This window comes from Nerophis ophidion, linkage group LG02 (assembly GCF_033978795.1).
Source record: "Nerophis ophidion isolate RoL-2023_Sa linkage group LG02, RoL_Noph_v1.0, whole genome shotgun sequence".
Taxonomy (NCBI): Eukaryota; Metazoa; Chordata; class Actinopteri; order Syngnathiformes; family Syngnathidae; genus Nerophis; species Nerophis ophidion.
Genome location: NC_084612.1, coordinates 17,818,472 through 17,838,180, shown reverse-complemented (window position 1 = coordinate 17,838,180; position 19,709 = coordinate 17,818,472). Strand labels below are relative to the sequence as shown.

Genomic DNA, 19,709 nt, shown 5'->3' with positions numbered 1-19,709 from the left:
ACTTGCTACATACATTGCGTTACGTACAAAGCTCATCCTTAAAATCCAAAATTCGGAGTGAAAGTGTCACATTGTGTGGTTGCATGAAACCTATTACCAACATCCTCCATTTGATTTGATTTCAACAATTAATTCATCATATGTACGGCATTTTCTCATATATTGGCTTGTGTCTATGGGAGTATGGCATGTATTAGGCGGGATGATTTTATTTTTAATATATTCTAATTATTTTTACAGTATATTGCCGATGCGGCATCTGTTTACCATATTTAAGGAAATAGTGGCCCAAGGTGTTTATTTATTCATCAGCAGATGGGGCGGCCAAAATGACAAATTCCATTCTTTACACATTGAGTTCAACCAATCAGATGATTGATCCATCCCCTCCCTTTCTGATGAGGGACTTTGGCAGATTAATTTCAATAATTGAGGTTACACTCCATGGCGCTTTTCCTGACGCAACATGTTTTTGAAAAGCATAAAAACAGAACAGGCAAAAAATATGATAATGATACAACTGAATAACACAAATATTTTTTAAATAATTATGAATATCATTGAATAATTAAAAATACTATGAAATAAATTGGTACTAAAACAAGTAACTAATAAAAAGCCTAACAAACTATCCATCCATCCATCCATTTTCTACAGCTTTTCCCTTTTGGGGTCAGGGGGGGTTGCTGGAGCCTATCGCAGCTGCATCCGGGCGGAAGGCGGTGTACACCCTGGACAAATTGCCACCTCATCGCAGGCATAACAAACTAATTTATATGTAAATTATCTATTTGATTGGCTTTCTGCATATTTATTTAATTTTGAACAAAAAAACCTCTGTATACAAAGGAAGGCCTTTGTAGGCTTTTGCATATTTATAAATAGTATATATATATATATATATGTGTGTGTGTGTATATACACAAAGAGACGTGTATACAGTATATACGTATATATATATATATATATATATATATATATATATAGTCGAGGTTTCTGTGGTTTATCTGTTATACAGTGCTCAATACCGGGGTAGAGCTGAATATACGTTAGGTTCGGAAAAAACACGGAGGCTATATCATTCCTACAAGCCTGTTTCGCAGGTTTCTCTGCTCGTCAGGGGATTTTATTAATGAATGAAAATATATAAAATAAAATCCCCTGACGAGCAGGGAAACCTGCAAAATAGGCTTGTAGGGATGATATAGCCTCCGTGTTTTTTCCGAACCTAACGTATATATACATATATACATACACGTATATATATATATATATATATATCAATCGTCCTGTCCCCTTAGCAGAAAAACAGCCCCAAAGCATGATGTTTCCACCCCCATGCTTCACAGTAGGTTTGGTGTTCTTGGGATGCAACTCAGTATTCTTCTTCCTCCAAACACGACGAGTTGAGTTTATACCAAAAAGTTCTATTTTGGTTTCATCTGACCACATGACATTCTCCGAATCCTCTGCTGTATCATCCATGTATACATTTTGAAATAAATTCAACTCGTCGTGTTTGGAGGAAGAAGAATACTGAGTTGCATCCCAAGAACACCAAACCTACTGTGAAGCATGGGGGTGGAAACATCATGCTTTGGGGCTGTTTTTCTGCTAAGGGGACAGGACGATTGATCGGTGTTAAGGAAAGAATGAATGGGGCCATGTATCGTGAGATTTTGAGCCAAAACCTCCTTCCATCAATGAGAGCTTTGAATGGTTGACCAAATACTTATTTTCCACCATAATTTACAAATAAATTCTTTGAAATTCCTACAATTTGAATTCCGGGATTTTTTTTTTCACATTCTGTCTCTCACAGTTGAAGTGTACCTATGATGAAAATTACAGACCTCTGTTATCATTTTAAGTGGGAGAACTTGCACAATCGGTGGCTGACTAAATACTTTTTTGCCCCACTGTGTGTGTGTGTATATATATATATATATACATATACATATATATATATATATACATACATATACATATATATATATATATATATATATATATATATATATACATATACACATATATATATATATATATATATATATATATATATATACATACATACAAATGTTTGTATATATATATATATATATATATATACACACTTAATAATACTTAATATAACTATTTAAGATGTCCTAAATTAGGTCTTTTCAAGCATAACAATGGCTAAATAAAAATATCAATACTACAGTAGTATTGGCGACTAGAGAGAGGAGACCAAACATATCCGAGCATGCTGTTGAGTATCGTGGCTACTGATTGGCTCAGCCTCAGGCAGCATTATTATATTGGCTTAAAAGACTGTAAAGGTGACTAAATGGTAGGGTTGTGCATCTTTGGGCGCCACACGATTCAATTTGATTCTTGGGGGTAACGATTTGATTCAGAATCGATTCTCGATTCAAAATCAATACTTTTTGTTTCAGAATCGATTCTCGATTTAAAATCAATACTTTTTGTTTACATTGGGTGCCAGTTCAAGGATTAACTACGCTCCTCCATAAAATAGATACACTGCTATGATACCATTCTACATTCTACTTAAAAGAAAATTGGTTTTGTTTAACAAAATGCTACCCAAACGTTTAAGTAAGTCAATTACAAATAAGGCAACTAGAGAAGTATTCCACACTTCCTCTTCTAAAGTAAATCTGGACAGTGGATACGGGCATCTACATTAACAATATGATTTTCCTGAGTGGCTAGACAGGATAGATTCAAAAAAAAAAAGATAAAAGATAAAATAAAAATATATTTTTTAATCAATTAAGAATCGTTCCAAATGAGAACTGCAATCAATTTTCTTGACACTCTTACTAAATGGTATTATTCTGTGTCCAGGGGGCTCTTTTAATGGTAAAACACATTTAGAAGGTCATAAACGTGTTTCTATGCTGTATTTATGAAAATATTTGATTTATATTTAATAATTCCTACATTGCGGGTATTTATTTAACGCAGCTACGCCCGGAAACAATTGAGAGCCATAATCGATTTTAAAAAAAAAACAACTATTAAGTGTAAATGCAGAAAGAATGGCCAAAACAGAAGTAGACTGGGCAGAACTATTAAGGCCCACATCTCCCTGGGACATAACCACCATGGTTTGTGGCCACACACACACACGCACACGCACACACACACACACACACGCACACACACACACACACACACACACGCACACGCACACGCACACACACACACGCGCGCACACGCACACACACACATACACAACATTATGGGGCGACCACATTGTCAAGTGCAATGGAGCATTAATACAGATATTTAATACTACCAAAGTAACTCCTTCACAACATGTGTAATGACTCCACACATATATTGTTTATGTGGCTCCATAGGTGCTGCTGTTTTGGTTAGCAAAAGTGTTTAAACGGTGTGGAAAAAGAACTGAAGTAGTAACAGATGTAATAACTTTTGTCCTTAATGGTAAATGGGAAGCATTTATTTAGGGAGAGGCATTCATTTTTTGTAAGTAGGAGAGTAAAGTAGGCACTATCCGAGAAAATACAATATTCAAGTAGACTATAGCTGGTTAGTAATTGGGCAACTGTGTCTTTTAGAGTGGAGGTCAGTGTTTGAGGTTGTGTCTCTGACGTGTCTGTGCTAAATTGAAATTAACTCTAAATTAAGGATCATGCAATTACCAAATTAGTATATAGTACAGTATAGTAGTAAGTGTTTAATGAACACTTCAGGACACTAAAGGCCGCTGTACTTTTAAGGCAAAACATTCACACAGGGACTTTAAAGGCGACCGACTCCATGCTTACACGGTCTAAATATTTGTGGAAGTTAGTGTTGAAATGCACTCTCTGCATTGAGAGGCTTTTTATATAATGCACATTCCCTTTAAAATATGTGATACTCTCTCATCTCAGATGGAAAATAATCATACAAGTATGTTTTAACACCAAAAAAAGCATATACCCTGTAAACTATATAGATAAAACCTTGGTGGGATTCAGTCTCCAATTGACCCAAGTCTTAGAGGACAATGTAGAAGAAGGGCACAGCCTATGAAGTCTAATACAAATAACAGTGTATGCACATTCAAACAAGACATAATGATGCTGTACACATCATACGGAAATTAAGCCAGCCGCTTCATGATGATGTTTTGGGTTCGATTCTGAGCGATGCTTCGTACAGACTCTCCTCGTCCAGCACGGAGCTGTTGTCCAACAAGTACCTGGCCACCTAGCAGAACAACAACGTCAAAGATGTTGAGTTATGTTTGATTGCAATGAAAAATAATTGTACAATGAGCACAGAAAAAAATATAATTTAATTTACAGTTGTACTTTTTTTTCTTTTAATCTTCTTTGAGCAAGCAAGCTTATCTGTCGGCCAACACCTAAATTCTGTAGCACTTTAGATTTTTCTGGGATATAAAAATGCAGTATAAAATAAAATGTACTCTTCTTCTTCTTCTTCTTAATATTATATGTTGGCACATAACAACTGTGTGGTGACAGTTTCCTTAAGTTTTCTTATTGCACTAGCATGTTTATTTTTATCGTGTGATGTCTGTTGTGACACAATATTTCCATCCATCCATCCATCCATTTTTTTACTGCTTGTCTCTCTCGGGGTTGCGGGAGGACTGGAGTCTATCCCAGCTGCACTCTGGTAGGTACACTTAGGCCATTCCACAATATTTTCTCTAGTAAATGGAAATATTTAAAATAATAAAGAGAATGCTGTTTTATATTAATGCCTTGATTTATGTTAGCTAATTAATGCTTTTAATACCCCCAAAAATGATTAATTTCAATATAAAACTGAGACTTATTCAATTAAACTATCCACATGGTGCCATATGCAAACAAAAATATCAGAATAAACTACAACATATATTGTTTTTTGTGTGTTATTTCTGCTTGTATAAAATATAGAAATAAAATAAATATTTTTTTAAGTCAGATCTAATGTTCTGATGACACTTAATACAAATACAGAAGAAATAACTTTTTTAATATTCATTAATTACAGTTTTTAATATTCATTCATTATACTAATTTTATGTTAATTTGAACATGAATATGATACATCAATCCGTCTGTCTTCAATCAGAGTCTATATGTAGTTTGTCAATAATACAACACTACAGTTTACTTTCCTGCATTTTTTAAACTATTTAATTTGAACTTTGCATGAGATTATGACATAGAGCATCAATTCCCAAACTGTGGTACGCGTACCACTAGTGGTACGGAGGATCCATCCCAAGCCATGCCAAGTAATTACTTGATTAAAGTACATTGTTTTATTTTCCTCGTTTCACAGTGTTCCTGCTTAAACTATGTGTAATGTTACAGTGGTCCAAAGTATCAAAGGTACTTGTTAAATAAAATATCTGCCTTGTATTTAGTGAACACTTAGGCCTACTATGCTACTAAATTTTAATATTGGCCATTATGTAGGTGGTACTTGGTGAAAAAAGTTTAAAGGCCTACTGAAACCCACTTGTACCGACCACGCAGTCTGATAGTTTATATATCAATGATGAAATCTTAACATTGCAACACACCCCAATACGGCCGGTTTAGTTTACTAAATTACAATTTTTAATTTCCCACGGAGTTTCTCGTTGAAAACGTCGCAGAATGATGACGTGTATGATGATGCGTGTTTGTGACGTCTCGGGTTGGAGGGGACATATTAGCCCAGCACCACACACGGCTAAAAGTCGTCTCTTTTCATCGCATAATTACACAGTAATTTGGACATCTGTGTTGCTGAATCTTTGGCAATTTGTTCAATTAATAATGGAGACTATAAAGAATAATGCTTTCGGTGGAAAGCGGTGGATTGCAGCTGCCTTTAGCACCGAAACACAGCCTGTGTTTCTTTGTTTGTTGTGAAGCTTTAACACAGAGCGGTCAAGTGAACACGTTTCTCTACGTCAACCAGCAAGTTTTTGGATGGGAAAATTGTGATATTAAGTCGGCTCTTACTGGAAACATCAGTGGATTATGCGACTTCCTCCTGCAGCTCAAAAAGGCAGCTGTGATCTTGGCTCCTCCATTGGCTTCTCTGAGAGACACTGGTGTTCACCTTTCAGGTATGACTTTACAATCTCACTAAAACACTATTAAAACAATAAGCAGACAAGGGATCTTCCAGAATTATCCTAGTAAATGTGTCTAATTACATCTGAAACGGTCCCACTGCCACCGCCTGGAGCCGTCGCTTTTTCTTTTTTTTGTCTGTGATTGACTCTAACATTACTCATTCACGAATCTTTCATCCTCGCTCAAATTAATGAGGAAATTGTCGCTTTCGCCGTCCGAATAGCTCTTGCTGCTGGAGGCTCACATTATAAATAATGTGAGGATGTGAGGAGCCTTCACACCAGTGACGTCACGTGCACATCGTCTGCTACTTCCAGTAAAGGCAAGGCTTTTTTATTAGCGACCAAAAGTTGCGAACTTTATCGTGGATGTTCTCTACTAAATCCTTTCAGCAAAAATATGGCAATATCGCGAAATGATCAAGTATGACTAATAGAATGGACATGCTATCCCCGTTTGAATAAGAACATCTCATTTCAGTAGGCCTTTAAGAACAACTGATATAGGGTGAATAAGTATTAAGCTTATCATACACTGTGGACAAAAACACAACCTTTGGTTGAGAGTCGATCTTGTAAGCCGTTTGCTGGAACTGACGAATCTCCCGGATTATGTGGGATATCTGAAGACAAACATGAAACAATTTGTTCATTACATTGACACTTTCTTACTTTTCTCACCAAAAAAGGAGGTTTGTCCTGGTCTTTCAAACATCAACATCCATCCATCCATCCATTTTCTACCGCTTATTCCCTTTCGGGGTCGCGGGGGGCGCTGGCGCCTATCTCAGCTCCAATCGGGCGGAAGGCGGGGTACACCCTGGACAAGTCGCCACCTCATCGCAGGGCCAACACAGATAGACAGACAACACTCACACTCACATTCACACACTAGGGCCAATTTAGTGTTGCCAATCAACCTATCCCCAGGTGCATGTCTTTGGAAGTGGGAGGAAGCCGGAGTACCCGGAGGGAACCCACGCATTCACGGGGAGGACATGCAAACTCCACACAGAAAGATCCCGAGCCTGGATTTGAACCCAGGCCTGCAGGAACTTCATATTGTGAGGCAGACGCACTAACCCCTCTGCCACCGTGAAGCCCCAAACATCAACACTAATTTTAATTTTATTTTTGTTTTACCATTCTCATTTTGGAAAAGTTAACCAGGTTGTCCTCGGTGTAGTTGGGCGTTCCCTCCTCAATGAAGGCCAGGTCAGTGAGGTACATGCCCAGGTAGGGAACACAGGGGGGATCACAACTGAAGACACAGAATTGTAAGGATTCAAATAAAACACTTGGCAAGCAGAAAGAAGACGACTGTCAGGTGACATACTTCTTCAGAGCTTCTCTTAGGTTCTTGAAGCGACCTTCAGACGACACTAACTTCTGTAACTTGTCAACCACAGTCTTAGTCTGGAAAAGGAAAACATATTTTACAGGACACAATAGACCAACGATAAAGCGTAGTGTAGTAGAAGACCTCAAACCATCGTCCGACGGTTGGTAAAATCAACTTACACAACAGAGCAATCAGGTTTGAACATTACACCAAGCCACATCACAGTTTGGGCTGCCCTCAGAGGGCCGTTTGTATATGAATGATATAAATGTATAGGGTTTTGCCTCATTTATTACACATTGTCTTTGCATTTGATTATATCTATTTATACATATTTTTACATACACTGTAAAAATGTATCTGTAATTATGGTTAAGTTGCCAGAATGTTAGCGTAAAATGTACAGTGGTTTTTACAACATAATACTGTAGGTGAAAAAAAACGGTGCCAAAGTAAAAACTGGAAGTTCAGTTGATAAAACTAAAATATAAAACAAGTATAAAACATCTATAAACATATATATCAGTGTTGGTTGTACTGTGTATTACTGTAAAAAAAAAAACTGTACTATTGTTTTTTTATAGTTAAAGTCTGGCAACTAAGCTTCTTTATCTTGTTTCAACCTCAACATCTACAGTTGTGTTTTTACTGTGTATTACAGTAAATTAAAAAAAACCAAAAAACGGTACCACAGTTTATTTTTTCAAGTAAAATTGTATACCAGAAGTGGCTTAATCTTCAGGTGGGACACCCAAGTTGTAGAGGTGTGAAGGTAGAGGCCTGACGAAGTGCAATCCTCTTCTACAGGTTGGAATTGGACACACAGCTAACAACCAAATTCTATGAAGAAATTTGTATGTTTTAAATACATATAGCGAGTCTTCTGAATTGAACAACGAAATTTGTAACTGTATGAATGGGGGCAGGTATTATAAATTGTAATTATTTCTAATCCTTTTTGTTCATTATTTATTTTAAATGTTATGTTGAATTTTTGTTTTGTTTTACCTGAAACAAATTAAATAGAACAAACAAGCAAATTGAAAAACGGTTTCGCGGTTTTTTTTTTAATGGTAAAACTAACAATTAAAATGCTTGTTTTTACCGTCCAATCTGTAGTCATTTAGAGTGTACATTTTGATTCATAACTTGAAACCAAAAATCAAGCAGATATTTCAATATTTATTTTTATTTTACAAAAATGTTCAAAATGTATGATATTATAATATCTAATGCATTATTTAATAATATCAAAGTTTAAAAGATATGCATTTGCATGCGGTACATGTTTTTTCTGTCAAAATGGAACCGATGAAGACATTTTTTAAGGAAAACAGAAACGTACTTTATTAATGCATATTTTCTCCTGACTTTTGTGAGCCACATTAAATATTGTAGCGGGCCAGATTTGGCCCCCAGGCCTTGATTATGACACCTGTGCAAATGAGCTCATAAAATATGTATGTGTAATAAACTTAATTCACTGTAAAAATGTCCATCCATCCATTTTCTGTCGCTTGTCCCTATGCGAACAACTTAATTTTTAAGTATATTGCACAACATAGCAGTAACAAAACCAACATTATAATAGGGGAAAAGAGCAAACTGCTCAGTCAGCCTTAGTAGTGCTGTTGAGTTCTTTGTAAACAACATTACCAACAGTGTCAGACACATTAGTTTCACAGTCACACCACTTGCTGAGAAAGCATGCATTGATAAATAAGAAAGAGATTTCAAATGCTCCTACTGACATCTTGTTGCGTTAATTAAAACTACATCCGGTTGTTGATTTGCACTAATGACCCATGTATCCCATTAGTGGGATTCTGGTACCTGCTTGGAGACTTTAAGCCAGGTCTTCTTGAGGCGGAAGATGGAACTGCGGTTGAGCGAAGATGTTATCTCCAGCACGGCGTTATAGTTGTGGAGGCAGCGGCAGATGTCGGCCGCCGCCACCCACTTCTCAATGACCGTGACACGCATGTTGACGTCATCCCATTGCAAGATCTCTGTGGCGATCTTGTTGCTGATCTGATTAAACAAAAAACATAAACAGTCATCTTTTTATTTACGACTGTTGTCATAACTGCTTAGAACACGACCGTACGTCGTTGAAATGCTTGGTCGTCTTCATGATGTATGGAGTTCTGTCGTTCTTGTCATTTTTCATCCAGCCTTGACCAAAGAACTCCCTGAAAAAACACCAACATTTTATTTCCACGCCTTGTCTTTACAACACCATGTTTTCACTGCCGCTGAACTTACTCATACGGTATCACCTTGAAGACCAGGTGATCTAGCAAAGTGAGCTGCTCAGCTATCTCCAAGGCAGAGTGGTTCTCAAACGGCTCATTCCTGCATTCCTCCATCGCCTCAAACAAACATTCAATAATACAAACGCAAGCCCAAACCATGCAATAACGGCAGTTTCCTCTCACCATGTGAGCAATTTCCTCCAGGGTGAGCTGGTTGTCTCCAGGGTCCTCCTGTGTGAGAGTCCTGCATGCAAGGAGACAAAGAGTTTCAGTGGAGTGGCAACAGACTTCGACTCAGCCTGTTGCACCAGTTGTTTGGCCCCTCAAAGAAGACAAGTGATTTTACTGGTGCAGTAATCATCCTGATACAACGGAGGGCGCTATAGTGAAAAATGTTTGCCACTGAGTAGTCAATAAGTGGTGAAATGTATCAATTATAACTAAACAATCAAATGACCGGGAGGAAGAATTTGTATTATTTCAACTGGTGCTGTGTAAGTGTTACCGTTGGTTTGTCTGTTAGTTAGTTCATTAGTTAGCACATAACTCAAAACATTATAAGTAGATTTCCATGATACTTTCAGCAAACACCTGAAATGGGATAAGGAACAAAAGATTAGATTTTGTAGTGTGAACAATGTGATCCAGATAACTTTCAATATGTTACGCCCCTCAGCGCAGCCGTTTTGGGCAGTGTTGCCAATCCTGCAAATTATAAGCAAGTCTGGGCTTGCTTTGTTTTTTCCTAAAGTCGCTTGCAAATTTCATGAGTTCAATCAATCAATCGATCAATCAATGTTTATTAATATATAGACCTAAATCACAAGTGTCGAGAGTTGTGTTTTTTTGGGTTTGTTTTTGAAAGCTTTTCTGTCTGGACAATAAAGCAAAACACGACTGTGCAGTTGTGCCGGTAGGTAGTTTGTTGTTTCTATACAAGGTTTCCTGGTTATTGCGCTCCCGGTCCACTTTACATGCCCAAAAACACACTCGTGCAAACGACGTATGTGCAACTGCGCTAGAGCCCTAACTGTTTGACAGGAAAAACACGCCACATATACTGTAATATTGTAAATGGTAATTGGTATATATTGTATATATGTTATAGACATAATATATCTGTATATATAATATAATGTATACACATTAAGTAGATATTGTATTTTTCCGCAGATATGTTATATTTTATATTGCTATATCTAGTCTATTTATACCTGCATTGTCATTTCCCTCCTTACACTCTCCATCATTGTAACTGAGCTACTGTGTTAAACAGTTTCCCTTGTGGATCATTAAAGTTTGTCTAAGTCTAAGTCTAAGAGTGAAAATTAGTGGCAGTAAGTGGGGAACATTTTTTGAAAAAATATAATTAAAAAAGGGAAGAACCAGGACATGTTTGGAGAGACTATGTTTGGCCTTGGAACGCCTAGGTAAACCCCCGGAGAAGCTGGACAAAGTAGCTGGGAGAAGGGAAGTTTGGGCATCTGTACTTAGGCTGTGTGCCCCTGCATGACCCCAGATATGCGGAAGATGATGGATTGTTGAATGAATAATAAAAACAATGTATACAGTATATATACATGACACATTTTTAGACACACTTTCTCATTCAATGCATTTTCTTTATTGTAATGAATATTTACATTTTAGATTGTCACTGAGCTTCAAGAGGTAGTCACCTGAAATATTTTTCACTTCACAGGTGTGCTTGAAGCTCATGGAGAGAATGCCAAGAGTGTACAAAGCAGTAATCAGAGCAAAGTGTGGCTATTTTGAAGAAACTAGAAAATAAAACATGTTTTCAGTTATTTTACCTTTTTTTGTCAAGTACATAACTCCACTTGCTTTCATTCATAGTTTTGATGCCTTCAGTGACAATCTACAATGCAAATAGTCATGAAAATAAAGAAAATACATTGAATGAGAAAGTGTGTCCAAACTTTTGGCCTGTACTGTATACTATGTATATATATATATATGAGTAGTTAGGGTTCAATCCCGGGCTCGGGATCTTTCTGTGTGGAGTTTGCAAGTTCTCCCTGTGAATGCATGGGTTCCCTCCGGGTACTCCGGCTTCCTCCCACTTCCAAATACATGCACCTGGGGATAGGTTGATTGGCAACACTAAATTGGCCCTAGTGTGTGAATGTGCGTGTGAATGTTGTTTCTCTATCTGTGTTGGCCCTGCGATGAAATGGCGACTTGTCCAGAGTGTACCCCGCCTTCCGCCCGATTGTAGCTGAGATAGGCACCAGCGCCCCCCGCGACCCCAAAGGGAATAAGAGGTAGAAGATGGATGGATATATATATATATATATATATATTTATATATATATATATATATATATATATATATATATATATATATATATATATATATATATATATATATATATATATATATATTCACATACTGTATAAATACTCTTATTATTAAAAGAGAAAAAGAGAGCAATAAAGGATTTCAAATGATGTTGAGGGTATCCTGCTGATCGTGCAAGTGTGAGATGCAGTGCATTTTTTTTAATTTCACAGCCTTATTTCAAAATGGAAAAAATCCATTTTGTCCACAAAATTCTGCACATCATTACCCCATAATGTCAATGTGAAAATGTTTTAAAAAAATGTATTGGCAAATGTATTCAAAAACAAACATGTTCATAAGTATTCACAGCCTTTGCTGAATACTTTGTTGATGCACCTTTAGCTGTAGTTACAGCCTCAAGTCTTTTTGAATACAACGCCACAAGCCTGGAATACCAATCTTTGGACAGCTCACAAGCTCCATTAGGTTGGATGGGAAGCGTAACTTTTCACCTAGAATGTTTCTGTACTTTGCTGCATTCATCTTAGTCTAGTAAGGGAGCTAACCAAGAACCCAATGGTGACTCTGTCAGAGCTACAGCATTTCTCTGCGGACAGAGGAGAACCTTCCAGAAGGACAACTATCTCTGCTGTTATCCACCCATCAGGCCTGTATGGTATCGTGGTCAGATGGAAGATATTTCTTAGTAAAAAAGTTTGCCAAAATGCACCTGAAAGACTCTTAGACCATGAAAAACAAAATTCTCTGATCTGATGAGACAAAGATTGAAGTCTTTTTTGCGAGTACCAGGCATCATGTTTGGAGGAAGCCAGGCAACGCTCATCACCTATACCATCCCTACAGGGAAGCATGGTGGTGTCAGAATCATGATATGGGGGTGATTTTCAGCGGCAGGTACTGATGGATTTGTCAGGATTATGGGGTGTGTAGAATTTTGAGGACAAAAATGAATGTATTCCATTTTGCAATAAGGCTGTAACATAATGAAAATGAGGAAAAAGTGAAGTACTATGAATCCTTTCTGGATGCACTCTAACTGCTCACAAGTTTAATTTACAATGCTAAAACCAAGAAGCATAAAAAAGACAAGACACATTTACAAGCTAAAAATAGCCACTGCATAACTTATTACACATCAATCAGTGCCGTTGATCATCTTGGTAAATGTATTGGCTCTACGTCAATAGACAGTGATATCAAAAGACACCCTACAAACTTCACTGGTAATTACATAGGATTCGCTGCGCGGAGTTTGATTGAACTTTAAGGAAATGTGATGAGGAACAAATGATTAGATTTTGGGGAGAAATCCTGATCACTGCCTGTATTCAGGATTTTTTTCAAGGATTCTTTACTATTGGAAGTTTAGTCTGGTGCAGGTCTGCACTTTCTGAATTATTTTCAAGTTTTTATTGCTGTGCCTGACAGCTGGCTAAAATGTTTGAATATTAGAGGACAACAATGGTCTCCTGTATTTACTTCTTGGTAAGGAGTCACATTTTATCCAAGAGGTAAAAGGTTGAGGGCAGCAAAAAAACAAACAAAAAAAAAAAATAATAAGCGCTGCAGCTAATTGGAGAGTCTTATTGTCACAGAGGGGTCGTTTTCCCAGGATGCAGGTGGAACTCCGGAGCTAGTGTGCAGGTAAGACAATGATTGAATTACCATAAATCAGTCAGGAAATACAAATCAAACAGAAAAGCATGCCGATATGCCGAAGCTTAGTCCAAAAAACATGAATCACAAAGGTATTCACACGTAACTTGTTGCATGGAGCAAAAAAGACAGCCAGACTGAGTGAGGCGAAAGGCAGGAATATATAGCCCTCTGGTTAGTTCCCGGGAACAGGTGAGCGTCCGGAACGTTAATAAGAGGCAGGTGAAAATAATCAGCACCCATGGCCACTAAAACACAAACCCAGGGGTGCTGAAAACAAAACTAAGGGAGTCAAACTAAAATAAAACATTATTCAGGCAATGGATCTTGACACTTATGCTACTGCATACAGAGACAATTTTAACATGAATAAATTAGGGTTCTGAATGGGCAAAACATTCCAAATGAGAAAGTTAGCATTTGGAACATTTTAAATTAGACAATACAATAATTAAGAGGTGTTTTGGGGAAAATAGCTTAAGAAATGTGATTTTGTCCATCCATCCATCCATTTCTACCGCTTTTCCCAGATAGGGGGGTTGCTGGAGCCCATTTCAGCTGAATTCGGGCGGAAGGGGGTACACCCTGGACAAGTGTCAGTAGCAGAAATACGAGCAAATTAATATAAAATTGTATCACTGCAGTGATAGCACTTGAGAAAATGTTTCTACTGACGAAAAAAAAACACAATAATGTAAGATAATTAGAATTAAATCATTGATATCATTGATTGGTATTTATAATTTAATATTTGGTTAGTTCTCTGTTTCAGACGAGATTACTTTGTGAAGTGAAGTGAGTTATATTTATATAGCGCTTTTTCTCTAGTGACTCAAAGCATTTTACAAAGTGAAACCCAATATCTAAGTTCCATTTAAACCAGTGTGGGTGGCACTGGGAGCAGGTGGGTAAAGTGTCATGCCCAAGGACACAACGGCAGTGACTAGGATGGCAGAAGCGGGTATTGAACCTGCAACCCTCAAGTTGCTGGCACGGCTGCTCTACCAACCGAGCTATACCGCCCTACAGGCACGTGCACACATAGGGCCCTATGGGTGCTTGAGCCCCTGCCCTTTTTTGCCTCATCTTAAAAAGTGCCCACTGTGTTTTTTTTATTTTTATTATTTATTTATTTTTCTTTAAACAACATTCATAAATTCCTGTCAGGGATGTAAAAAAATAAGAAATAAAAAACTGTGGTACAAAAACTCCACGTTTTCTTGTAATACCGGATTGTTTGAGCTTGCCGCTTCCGCCAGAGAGAGGGAAAGACAGGGCGAGTGAGTGAGTAAGTGAGAGGAGAGGGAGCCAACTGCGCCCCTGAGGAGACGTGACAGTGGAGCAACTTGAACCTGTGAGTTATGGTCTAGTCGCCGTCCACTTATTCAGCATCTAATATGGGTCATATTTCAGAAAAACGCTGTGTTATTCTATTATTCAATGTGTCAACTTCTGTTTTTGCCGGACGTCGAAGCACAGCGCATCAATTCTGCACAGAGCAGAGCGGATCGTGTGAGACAGGAAGTAGTGTACAAAATACAAAATAAAATACCGGGTTAATTTTCTAAATAAAATGCACTGTGTTTACGGCGGATCACATTTCTCTCACAGTAGAGGTTTAGATATAAATTTTATTGTGACTTTGCTATTACTGTGTGGGTTAACAAAATAATAATGATAATATTAACAATAATAATAATAATGATGATAATAATAACAATAATAATTATTATTATTATTATTAACAATAATAATAATTTCAGCGGGCTTCACGGTGGCAGAGGGGTTAGTGCGTCTGCCTCACAATACGAAGGTCCTGCAGTCCTGGGTTCAACTCCAGGCTGAGGATCTTTCTGTGTGGAGTTTGCATGTTCTCCCCGTGAATGCGTGGGTTCCCTCCGGGTACTCCGGCTTCCTCCCACTTCCAAAGACATGCACCTGGGGATAGGTTGATTGGCAACACTAAAAATGGGCCCTAGTGTGTGAATGTGAGTGTGAATGTTGTCTGTCTATCTGTGTTGGCCCTGCGATGAGGTGGCGACTTGTCCAGGGTGTACCCCGCCTTCCGCCCGATTGTAACTGAGATAGGCGCCAGCGCCCCCCGCGACCCCGAAAGGGAATAAGCGGTAGAAAATGGATGGATGGATAATTTCAGCATTCTGGGGATATAATATGTAGGTTATCTGTTAAGAATATTACCATCTGTATTTAAACCTGATTATGCTTTTTTTTGTAAACAAACTTGTGTGTCATCTGACTGTGTGCGCTCAAGTGATGGAAGCAGCAAATTCACCTGATAATGTTAGCCGCAGCCTTTCTCTCCTGCGTCAGGAGCTCTGGGTCATGCATCACCTCTTCAAGAAAGCCAATCACCCTCAGTTTCAGTTCTGAGTTTAGCTCAAAGTCCTGCATATCAGCAAAAGTTAGAGTAGAAAAAAAGTTTTTTTATGTTTGTAAAAAAAAAAGAAAATGGTATAAAAGTGCATACCTGGGAGTGTTTGGAAACCCAGTGGCGCAGAACATTCAGCACTCGGTTTGTGGCGGCTCTTCTGATGACAAACTCTTTGTCGCCATTCCTCTGATCAGTAGGAAAGCCTGCCAGCATAATGGATCTCATTAGGTCATGCGTCGCTCGCAACGGCATTCACGACATTTTAATCCAATCAGATTACAGATAAACTGACCTGTGCTAGCGAGGGACATGCGGCGGTATTTCTCCTTGGTTGGGGTGCCCTCGTTGGCGCCAGCTGTGGCAATGGCGAAGGCCGAGGCCGCTGAAAGGGCACTGCGGCTATTGTCCATCTCTCGGCAAGATGACACCACCATGCTATTGTTGAAGGAGAACAGCGAGAAATCTGCCAAGGCGAAAGCAGAATAATTTAGAGTTAAAGCTTATGTTGCATCCCATTTTCTTTAATTGACTTTACAGAAAAAGGTGAAAAGTCTCATCTGCATGTTAAATTTCATGAACTTAAATTGTTTTTAACACTATAAAGCTAATATAATGTCAAACAACTCAATGTAATTAGAATTTCCAAAAGTAGCAAAAAATACAAATCGAAATGATCAATTCCATACCAGGGTCAAACTGTGGCCAAAATACCAACATTCAAAGTGTAAAATGAAGCTAAACACTGTTATTATGAAGTTAAAAACCTCTTTTAACTCTTACACTAAAGAAAAAGTCAAAAAGCAAAGGTGATTTGAGTTGCAGCTGTGCCTCATTACATCTCACTTTTAAACATCTTTAACTGTCACATACTCTAAGTGTAAAAAAAATCCAACCAAGTATAATACAACAAAACTCACCTGTTTCTTTTGCAGTAATTGTTGTCCAAAAAGTCACAGCAATTTAAATTAAAAAAACAAAGTTTGCACAAACTTTACTTTGTCATTCGCGGTGAACTGTTCAGACATATTTGTTCCAGCAAACACCACCACATTTTTTTGTAGTTGCACGGTGTATGATCTTTAAGAGAAAATAACGACCCTCGTCTTAAAACAGTACTAGATCTGTTGGTGTAGTTAACCTACTGATGAGTTTTTTTAATGACCTACAAAATGTTAAGTGTGTGTGTGGTATTATCAGCTGTTGATGTGAAACTCCTGTGTGTTACTTGCCATTTAATATGGACTCATCAGCGCTATTAATGCTGACTGAGCAGTTTGCAGTAACATTGATTCTGTTGCTGCTGCAGTTGTGCAATATACTTGTAACTGCCAAAGATATGCACCTAGGGATAGGTTGATTCCTTCCATCCATTTTCTACCGCTTGTCCTGTTCGGAGTTGCGGGGGGTGCTGGAGCCTATCTTAGCTGCATTCGGATGGAAGGCGGGGTACAAGAACAAGTCACCACCTCATCACAGGGCCAGCACAGATAGACAGACAACATTCACACTCACATTCACACACTAGGGACCATTTTAGTGTTGCCAATCAACCTATCCCCAGGTGCATGTTTTTGGCAGTGGGAGGAAGCCGGAGTACCCAGAGGGAACCCACGCAGTCACAGGGATTGAACCCAGGACTACTTAGGACCTTCGTATTGTGAGAGACATGCACTTTACCCCCTTTTTACCGTGCTGCCCAGATAGGTTGATTGGCAACACTAAATTGGCCCTAATGTGTGAACGTGAGTGGGAATGTTGTCTATCTATATCTGTGTTGGCCCTGCGATGAGATGGCGAATTGTCCAGGGTGTACACCGCCTTCCACCCGATTGTAGCTGAGATAGGCTAAGCACCCCTCGCGACCCCAAAAGGGGTAAGCGGTAGAAAATGGATGGATGGATGGAAGAAAACATACATGGTCCAGGAGTGCTGGGTTAATTTTCTTACAAACCCTGTTTCCATATTAGTTGGGAAATTGTGTTAGATGTAAATATAAACGGAATACAATGATTTTCAAATCCTTTTCAACCCATATTCAATTGAATGCACTACAAAGACAAAATATTTGATGTTCAAACTCCTGAACTTTTTTTTTTGCAAATAATAATTAACTTAGAATTTCATGGCTGCAACACGTGCCAAAGTAGTTGGGAAAGGGCATGTTCACCATTGTGTTACATCACCTTTTCTTTTAACAACACTCAATAAACGTTTGGGAACTGAGGAAACTAATTGTTGAAACTTTGAAAGTGGAATTCTTTACCATTTTTGCTGGATGTACAGCTTAAGTTGTTCAACAGTCGTATTTTACGCTTCATAATGTGCCAAACATTTTCGATGGGGGACATGTCTGGACTGCAGGCGGGCCAGGAAGGTACCCGCACTCTTTTACTATGAAGCCACGCTGTTGTAACACGTGGCTTGGCATTGTTTTGCTGAAATAAGCAGGGGCGTCCATGATAACGTTGCTTGGATGACAACATATGTTGTTCCAAAACCTGTATGGACCTTTCAGCATTAATGGTGCCTTCACAGATGTGTAAGTTACCCATGCCTTTGGCACTAATACACCTCCATACCATCACAGATGCTGGCTTTTGAACTTTGCGCCTATAACAATCCGAAAGGTTTTTTCCTCTTTGTTCCGGAGGACACCACGTCCACAGTTTCCAAATATAATTTGAAATGTGGACTCGTCAGACCACAGAACACTTTTCCACTTTGCATCAGTCCATCTTAGATGAGCTCGGGCCCAGCGAAGTCGGCGGCGTTCCTGGGTGTTGTTGATAAATGGCTTTCGCTTTGCATAGTAGAGTTTTAACTTGCACTTACAGATGTAGCGACCAACTGTAGTTACTGACAGTGGTTTTATAAAGTGTTCCTGGGCCCATTTGGTGATATCCTTTACACACTGATATCGGTTTTTGATGCAGTACCGCCTGAGGGATCAAAGGTCCGTAATATCATCGCTTACGTGCAGTGATTTCTCCAGATTCTCTGAACCTTTTCATGATTTTACGGACCGTAGATGGTAAAATCCCTAAATTCCTTGCAACAGCTCGTTGAGAAATGTTGTTCTAAAACTGTTCGACAATTTGCTTACAAATTGGTGACCCTCGCCCCATCCTTGTTTGGGAATTACTTAGCATTTCATGGAAGCTGCTTTTATACCCAATCATGGCACCCACCTGTTCCCAAGTAGCCTGCACACCTGTGGGATGTTCCAAATAAGTGTTTGATGAGAATTCCTCAACTTTATCAGTATTTATTGCCACCTTTCCCAACTTCTTTGTCACGTGTTGCTGGCATCAAATTCTAAAGTTAATCTTTATTTGCAAATTTTTTATTTTGTTTTATCAGTTTTAACATCAAATATGTTGTCGTTGTAGCATGTTCAACTGAATAAGGGTTGAAAATGATTTGCAAATCATTGTATTCCGTTTATATTTACATCTAACACAATTTCCCAACTCATATGGAAACGGGGTTTGTACTTTCTCATGCACTCCAAATCATTATTAAAGTTTTTAAGACTTAGACTTGGACTTCCTTTTTATTGTTATTCAAATTTGAACTTTACAGTAAAAATAAGAACGAAATTTCGTTGCATTAGCTGTTGGTAGTGCAGG

The 19,709-nt window shown here is 38.3% G+C and overlaps 1 protein-coding gene across 3 annotated transcripts in view; it reads right to left on the bottom strand.

Annotated features, from left to right (window-relative positions):
- Positions 1 to 1,393: 1,393 nt before the first annotated feature.
- Positions 1,394 to 19,709, bottom strand: part of LOC133537403 (ras-specific guanine nucleotide-releasing factor 1-like) — a 71,891-nt gene continuing 53,575 nt past the window's right edge. Inside the window, exons 17-27 of one of the 3 annotated variants that reach the window (XM_061878417.1) lie at positions 16,373 to 16,543; positions 16,177 to 16,283; positions 15,982 to 16,094; positions 9,890 to 9,950; positions 9,717 to 9,823; positions 9,559 to 9,643; positions 9,285 to 9,482; positions 7,446 to 7,525; positions 7,253 to 7,370; positions 6,664 to 6,732; positions 1,394 to 4,233 (exon numbers count right to left, since the gene is read on the bottom strand). In XM_061878417.1, the coding sequence (XP_061734401.1) occupies positions 4,141 to 4,233; positions 6,664 to 6,732; positions 7,253 to 7,370; positions 7,446 to 7,525; positions 9,285 to 9,482; positions 9,559 to 9,643; positions 9,717 to 9,823; positions 9,890 to 9,950; positions 15,982 to 16,094; positions 16,177 to 16,283; positions 16,373 to 16,543 (1,202 nt within the window). In that variant the 3' untranslated portion in view covers positions 1,394 to 4,140. Of the gene's footprint in view, positions 4,234 to 6,663; positions 6,733 to 7,252; positions 7,371 to 7,445; positions 7,526 to 8,179; positions 8,292 to 9,284; positions 9,483 to 9,558; positions 9,644 to 9,716; positions 9,951 to 15,981; positions 16,095 to 16,176; positions 16,284 to 16,372; positions 16,544 to 19,709 lie in introns of those variants that run through there. The other 2 variants (XM_061878413.1, XM_061878423.1) reach the window with 2 other exon arrangements.